At 39.4% G+C, this 7,653-nt stretch overlaps 1 protein-coding gene across 2 annotated transcripts; it reads left to right on the top strand.

The window, feature by feature from the left end:
* The first annotated feature begins 2,260 nt into the window (after window positions 1-2,260).
* RER1 (retention in endoplasmic reticulum sorting receptor 1) lies at window positions 2,261-7,284 on the top strand. 2 transcript variants are annotated; one of them, XM_010153349.1, is made up of 7 exons: window positions 2,261-2,340; window positions 2,642-2,727; window positions 3,275-3,379; window positions 4,472-4,571; window positions 5,018-5,096; window positions 5,202-5,337; window positions 6,196-7,284. In XM_010153349.1, the coding sequence occupies exons 2-7, from the start codon at window positions 2,647-2,649 to the stop codon at window positions 6,283-6,285; spliced, it is 591 nt and encodes a 196-aa protein (XP_010151651.1). In that variant the 5' UTR covers window positions 2,261-2,340; window positions 2,642-2,646; the 3' UTR covers window positions 6,286-7,284. The 2 variants fall into 2 exon arrangements, with proteins under 2 accessions (XP_010151651.1, XP_010151652.1); XM_010153350.1 differs by lacking the exon at window positions 2,261-2,340 and having other exon boundaries at window positions 2,651-2,731; window positions 6,196-6,925.
* Window positions 7,285-7,653: the final 369 nt, after the last annotated feature.

Here is a 7,653-nt window from a genome sequence, read left to right on the forward strand (position 1 = left end):
CCTTGCGTCGCTTCGGTCCGACGACGTTTGGCCTCGGGTAGCGCTCGGGGGCGTGAAGTCAACATTTCCGGGTACAGGCGCCTACAGCAGCTGCTGTTCGGGCCGTCCGCGGTTTCCCACAGTCCAGGCTGCTGTTGTAATGGATGAAATGAAACAGTGCCTTTTCAGTAGGATGAGAAACAGTTTGTGCAACCAATGGGTCGTTTTTCTGTCGTTGTCCATTCGCTCCTTGTTAAACCGCGTCTTCTTCGAAGACGTTCCCTCTGTGAGATAAGGAAACTTGTACGAGCAGCAATGTGGTTTTGCTAATTATATGCTTCATTTGCATTTTAAATTTAAGAAAAATCTGTGTTATGATCAGACAGTTGTCTGAAAATTCTGTGTCTCCGTACACGATGACGTGAGGCATAAGGTAAATGTCTTTACTGCCTCGGGTCTTGTCATTGTTTGGAACTCGGCGATGGGGTGGTAGTTGTAATGCTATTATCATAACAGTTGTGGTAAAAAGCATAGTTGTTGAAGGTTATGCCTTTGCCTATTCAGTATTTTTCAGTAGAGAGAAACATTTTAATATGGTTTAGTTTTAGCAGCAGTCTGTATTCTGCTGGTAGCAAACCGTTCAGTTGTTTGCTGTATTAATCTGTGAATCTTTCTGATCATTGGCGTGGCTGAAGGGTTGTCATAACGCATTCTGCTGAGCAGTGAAGTCTTACATTACATTGTGAAAGAGGGATGGCTGCTGTTTACATTTAGTTATTCCCTTAAACCACTGAGATCTGACTTGTGTTTTCAACTGTAAACTACCTTGAAAGCGATGCCAAAGACTGCCTTTCTTGATAATAGTCTAATTACAGGTGTTCTTTAAATAAATGTTTTAAAGTGACAAGAAATACTAACCTAAATTCTAAACTATGTCTGTCATGTCCTTCAGTCTGTGCTACTTGAACTGACCCAGCGAGAGGTTTCTCTTCAGTAAAACAGACAGTGTTAGCTGGTTGCATTTCTTGGTCTGTTATGGAAGACCTGTATGTATGGCAAACGTGCATCATCACATAAAACGTAATTCTTTACGCCAAGCGAAATGCTTGCCACATCACACAGCCACCAGCAGCCTGACATTTGCGATTCTTCACTTCATCTGCATAGGTTGACATTGACAAGGCTGTAATGTTAGGTCTACTGACAGCCACTGTCTGCTATGGATGTACCTGAAATTAGTTTTGAAAATATGAGAGTTTTTGTCATTCTGATAGAATTCCTACCTGATCAGTAGTTTGGGACATTAAAAAAAAAATTAAGAAGTCAAAATTATGCTCAGCTAATCGTGCTGACTAACTTCTTTCTTCTGCAGTGCAGTGAATGGGAAGGATAACAGCTTCCTTTTGCCTGTCACAAAAAAGTCCCTATATATATTGTTGGAGGTTTCTTTCTTTTTAGCTAGAGCTTGAATTAAAGCGGACTGACACTCCTGAAGCCTCATAATGAATCCCCTTATCTTTTGAAGTGTAACAGGATGCCTTTTCTTCTGCTTACTGATTCTTCCAGAGCATGTAGTTTTCAGATGTGTACAGAAAAAATACACAACTTTAAGGTTCTGTGCCTCCCCAGGCTGTCCTTGGTCTCAAATTATTTTTTTGCAGCAGTCACTGTATTGCAGCATCTAAGATAATACACATTTTTTCTGATTTAGTAATGCTTCACATATCTTTACGATCATTTGAGGCTCTTGAGGTAGTAGTATAGGGCTGAAAGTGCTCCCACTATCCCGGAGTTATGTAGTCCCACCCACAGATGAAGACTCCAGGAAGTAATGTCAGGGATTGCTTTTGGTGATGTGGCAAAAATGCTTCTGTTGAGAATCCTTTTTATTTTGTTTATTTTGTCTCTAAATGAGCTGTAAAACTTAGTTAGCTTAACTGAAAAGACAAAGATCTTAAATTGATAGCAGAAGCATGTACTAAAAAATAATTCCCTTGGTGTTTTTTTTAACTGAGTTCAGAGTCTTGGCCCCTTTACTGTGTAGTTTTGCACATGCATAAAACTCTTGTGTGACTGCTGAGCTCTTCGTGTTCAAGGAATAAACTTGTCGAATAACTCCAGCAGTGGGCAGTGGTTTGGTACTTATGGTGGAGGTTTTTGTCTGTAACCACTCGTGTAGAGAGTCCCGAACTTAAACTTCTTCACTGTCTAATGACTCAGTATTGAAAAATCCTAAGCTTTAAAAAAATATATTTATTTTGGTTTTGTTCTTTGCCTTTAGAAACTGAGGTGACAGGAGGGTGGTGCTGCAGTTCATATCTCAATGCTGAGCTGGTATAACTCAGCTCCTGCCTTCTCAAGGTGAAGATGTCTAACAAGGCTCATTCCTGCATTTCTGTATGGACTTGTTTTTTTCTTCCCTAAAATCAATTGGATCCTTTCTTGCCTTTGTAAAATACCCCATTCTTTGCTTTCTTGACAATGTCTTTCGGAATAAGCATCCTCTCCTTAAGAATACTTCATTCAAAATAACTTATTTCAAACAGGACAGTCCAAAAGCGTGTAGTGTGTAAATGCTGGTTCGGATAACGTACTGGAAAGCTTTGCTGAGCTTCGATTTCTCTTTTAAATGTTACCTATGTGTTGTGTTTTGTTTCCACAGTAACCATGTCAGAAGGGGACAGCATCGGTGAGTCTGTTCATGGAAAGCCTTCTGTGGTCTATAGATTTTTCTCAAGACTTGGACAGGTTGGTTTTCTGTCCTGTTTTATTGACTCCGTTAGAAGCAGGTCTCAGTGCAGCTTCTTAAACTCAGTGCTTTTTGGATGAGTTGTTGAAATACTACAAGCTGTACAAAAGTTTTCTTTTGAAGCCTTTTAAAAATGGATAACACAGCTTAATGGGATATTTAATGTGTGCATGTGTGATGCTGCATAGTAAAAATATCTGTTATTGTAAAAAATGAGGAGTGACTTCAGGTTTCATGTCAGATTCATCTTCGGGAAAGTAAACTTTCATTAAAACACTGTAAAGCAATTTACAATTTCAGTACTCCAAACATGAGGAATTTTTTTTTACTTTTGTAACAATACAGAACTTCTCAAATGCTTGTGAGTGTGTTTATGTTTAATTAAGTTAGTTTGTAATGGAGAATACAAATGTTTCATGTTTCTCTTTTTCCCAGAATACTCTTCACAGATGCCTACTAATGCTAATCTCTAATGCTGCCCTGTCTTAAACAATAGCCACTGCACACCATGTATTTTACAAACATTCACTTCATATTTCTTGCTAGATCTACCAGTCCTGGTTAGACAAATCTACTCCCTACACTGCAGTGCGATGGATTGTGACTTTGGGGCTGAGTTTTATCTACATGATTAGAGTTTATTTACTGCAGGTAAGCAAACGGAATTTAATGCTAAAGTAGGTTTAGATACTCTTACTGGTCTGGCTTTTGCGTTGGGAGAATTTGGAATTAGGTGTGGTGGCATTTAGCGCACAGTAGGAGGTGAATTGGTCTGAGGAAAGAACACATCTTGTTGGTGTTAAACTTGCTGCTTCAGAATAGAGAAGGATATTCACCTGATGGCAACAGAAAGTGGAAATACTCCATTAGGTCTGATGAAATTACATAATAAATTCTGTTGCAGTTAAGTTTTTACTTTTGTTTTTAAACCTGTTTAACACCATGTTCGGCTGGTCACCTTCTGTTGTGCAAACCCCAAAGGATTGCTTTCCCAGCACCTTCATCACTGCAGGCAGTGGCAGACCTTTTCTCCCCTGAGCAGATCCCTGTTTCATGCCAAGCAAGTCTGATAAGAACTTGAGAATTGTTATTCCCAAAGCCTGAAGGTGACGGACTGAATGTGAAAGCTGTGCAGGTGGCAGTAATAGGAAGATTTAAGAGACTGAAGCCTGCAAAGCCCATTAAAAAAGTGATGTTTTTATGCTGTTTACTACTTCTATGCTGCTTTTATGATGTCTACATCTTGAACATAGGGACGGGATGTCTGAGGAAAGCTTTCCTGTTAAATCCATCGATATATGAGATATTTGCACTATTCTGATGTTGTAGGACTTGTTTGGATTAATGTATTAGGTTAACAGTAATATGTCTTAAAGACCATGTAGCTTAAAAAAAAAAAAATCTATATGCTTTTTTAATCTTGCTTATTAGCAGTGAGTGTAGTCAGTATTTAGGTAGCTTTAAATGAAAACTCTTACCTGTGTTACCTCTCAGTACACAAATACAAGGAATTGATTCATAAAGGGGATTTAATCTTTCCATGGAGTCATAATGCTGATTAGGCAGGGAAGACTTCTAGTGTTTTTTGAAGAAGTCCAGAAAACATCTCGTGTTATTGTGAGGATGTAGAAAAGCACTTTGAGGAAGCAAAATACAGGTAGCTTGAACTTGTTGAAAAATCAGTACCTGAACATGGTGTTCAGGAAGACTTTAATCTTTGCTCTTTTTCCCTCCCCGCTTCAGGGTTGGTACATTGTGACATATGCCTTGGGAATCTACCACCTAAATCTTTTCATAGCCTTCTTGTCGCCAAAGGTAGACCCCTCTTTAATGGAAGATTCAGGTATGATGAATGGCTCGTTTGTCATCATTTTGAACTCGGTCAAACTTCCAGCTCTGTCTGATACAGTGGTGTAAAGATGTGTGATGTTAGCGTGACGTCGTATTTGTGACTCGTAAAATCTACAACTTGACATCAGGAGTTGCTATCAAATTGTCTCTCTGTTTTCAGGACTTGAAGGTATTCCACATTGTATGTTTTCTGTGTTTTGAAGGAAAGTTTGTGTGACTTAGGTGCTCCCCAAAATAACTCCAATGAGTCATTTCTGTTAGGGATTTCCCAAAAGGAAGTAAATGCAAAGTTACATTAAAACAGCCACTGTAACTGGAGTCTGTGTAATGGTGACAGTTTGGTTTTTTTTAAAGATATAAGTAAAAGAATTCGGAGTCTGAATAGTGTGGAAAATGAGTGTGAGGAGGAGGTTTGTGGGTTTTGATGTTTTTTTTCAGATGATGGTCCTTCCTTACCTACAAGGCAAAATGAAGAATTTCGGCCTTTCATTAGAAGGCTCCCAGAGTTCAAATTCTGGTGAGTGAATCCATCTGCCCATGCTCTGGTTTTGAGGAATATAAATATCTGCAGAAATTAATGGTAGCTGGGGTCAAAGGATTAATTGTTAATATTATTTTTAAGGCACTCTGCCACTAAAGGAATCCTGGTCGCTATGGCATGCACGTTCTTCGAAGCATTCAACGTTCCTGTTTTTTGGCCAATCCTTGTGATGTACTTCATTATGCTATTTTGTATCACTATGAAGAGGCAAATCAAGGTAACTTTCCAGGGGTAGATAGTAGCGTTTATGATGGCAGAATTTACAGTTCTATCCAAACCGTCCATCTGGTGAAGCGCTTGAGGTACTACATATTGCCTACACTTCTCTGCTGCAGGAATGTGAACAACTAACACTTAATTGTGGGTTCAATTGTTGCCTGTTTGCAACTCTGAGCAAATATTGACAATGGGAAACAAAAACCCTTGGTAAAAGAGGTCTTCAAACACTGTGCTACAAAATGTAATGCTTGCTTTGAAAAAGTTTCGATCTTGTAAAAACCAGATATTGAATTCTACAGGATGGGTCTTAGAATTTCTCATCCACCTCCTTTCTTCAGTTAACTACAGCTGATTCTGATGAAGAGGTCATGTAGGATCTCTAATGGGTGAGAAGGGAAGTTCTGCCAAGTCGATGTGAGAAAGTAGGTAGAGGGAAGGGGCAGAACATAGGCTAGTCACTCAGACCACTTTTAACAAATTACTTTGTTGACATTTTAAAAGGAGAAGCAATTTTTTTCCCCGACACTCAGCATTTTGGAGAGGTACTGTTATTCAAAGTAGTAAACTAAAGGGTAGTAAAGAATTAATACCTGTATGCGCTCCCCAGTTTGCTGGGATCCCCCAGCCAGTAACCTTCACTGCGCTGAGTTTTGGGGTATACCCAAACTGGAGATTTAGGTTGGGCTCGTACCCCTCTTTTGGTGGAAGCTGCTGTACGATTAGCTGTTTCATGAACTTGACAGTACCAAAGAACGGTCTTTCTAGAGGACTTTGTCATTTACAAGGTGTGTATAAAACATTTTTGTCACTATTGGATAGGTTTCTTGCCTCAAAACCTGATCTCTTCTCTTTACAGCACATGATAAAGTACAGATATATACCCTTCACACATGGCAAGAGGAAATACAAAGGGAAAGAAGATGTGGGAAAGACCTTTGCTAGCTAGAAGATGCAATCAACCTGTTGACCAATTCAGCTTCTAACGAAAGGAACGATTTTGAGCCATTGTAACAATGCCTTTTTTCTTCATAAAAAATGATTAACAGAGTGGTGACAAAGCAGTTGAATTTTCATTTTAAGAGGATCTTGCTATTTTTATCCAAAATATCAGTTTCTTGAAGGAACTGGCATTCTAACCACATCGCATTGAGTTGATTGTCTTTTATGAGAAGTTGGAGAAATTTTGGATAGTCCCATGGATTTGGGATAATGTATTTCCTTCAAGATCCATTGCCCTGGAGAGGTTAACGGCTTAGAGCTGGCTATCTTTCCATGGTTCTCCTGCTTAGTATCGCCCTGAGGTGCCGTGCATGTATGTGGAGGAGGAGCGTAAGCTGGCACACGTGATGCTGTTTTCTGCTTCATGGCTGTGTGCCACCTGCGTGGAAAAACACCGTAGACCTAAGTAGCTGCAGAACTTCAGCCAGTTTCCTAAACGTGTGGTGTTACTGAGTTATAACCAAACAAAACCAGATAGGAGTAAGAAATCTACTAAATTATGGGGCTTATGGTAAAAAATGCTCACATAGCTTCTGAAGTTACTCATTTGTGTTGGGTTGTAATGCCAGTTTCACCGTTACGTCTCCTAGCGGATGCTAAAATGGGGCTCTCCCGTGATGACCCAGAACTTGGTTCAAACTCTATCACAATTTCCTTTGAGGACCTGGAATTATAAATATATATATTTTAATTGTTAGTAGTTGGAGTTTCTTTCATACTTAAGGGTTTCTTGATTAATTTAAGCTGACTTCGTGCATCCCCTTCAGAATATACCCAATCTGGCCACAGCAGAAAACGATGGGGGTTTTAACACAGTTCTTCATTTTCTATGGGGAAAAAAAGAGATAAATGACCTGCATGTAAACTTTTTTCATGTGATACAACTGCAGTTTTATTAAGTGACTTTTTAATTCCAAAATTTATTAAAAGACAGTGTCCCCCTTTACTTGTTCTCTATCTTTATATACATACATTGACCTAACTGTATTTACAGCTCCTTTTCAATACTGGTTACCCTCAGTTTATCCTCATGCAACGCCTTTTTTGACTCTTCAGGGCGTGTTTGCTTGCAGAAAGCAGGCAAAGATTAGTTCTCTGAAGATTCTGAATGGAGAATAGTGGCAAATTCAACAGACACCTGATTGGAAAATGTATGTAGGAACGCGTTTGTGAGATTTCGTCAGACGAAGTCACAGAGCTCTGGAATTCAGCCTTCGGTAATCCTGGGAAGGCGATGGGTAGTTTGAGCTCACAGTGACCTGTTGTTTTCTGGTCGTTTGTGTGTCTTGGTTTTATTAGCAGTGTGGAAACTAAG

Source organism: Eurypyga helias, unplaced genomic scaffold (genome assembly GCF_000690775.1).
Source record: "Eurypyga helias isolate BGI_N326 unplaced genomic scaffold, ASM69077v1 scaffold45196, whole genome shotgun sequence".
Lineage (NCBI taxonomy): Eukaryota > Metazoa > Chordata > Aves > Eurypygiformes > Eurypygidae > Eurypyga > Eurypyga helias.

Bases quoted from the DNA above. Each gene is read 5' to 3' on its own strand.
- RER1 (XM_010153349.1), top strand. From the start codon at position 2,647: ATGTCAGAAGGGGACAGCATCGGTGAGTCTGTTCATGGAAAGCCTTCT. The intron at 3,380-4,471 runs GTAAGCAAACGG...TCCCCGCTTCAG, and splicing joins TTAGAGTTTATTTACTGCAG to GGTTGGTACATTGTGACATA. The intron at 5,338-6,195 runs GTAACTTTCCAG...TTCTCTTTACAG, and splicing joins CTATGAAGAGGCAAATCAAG to CACATGATAAAGTACAGATA.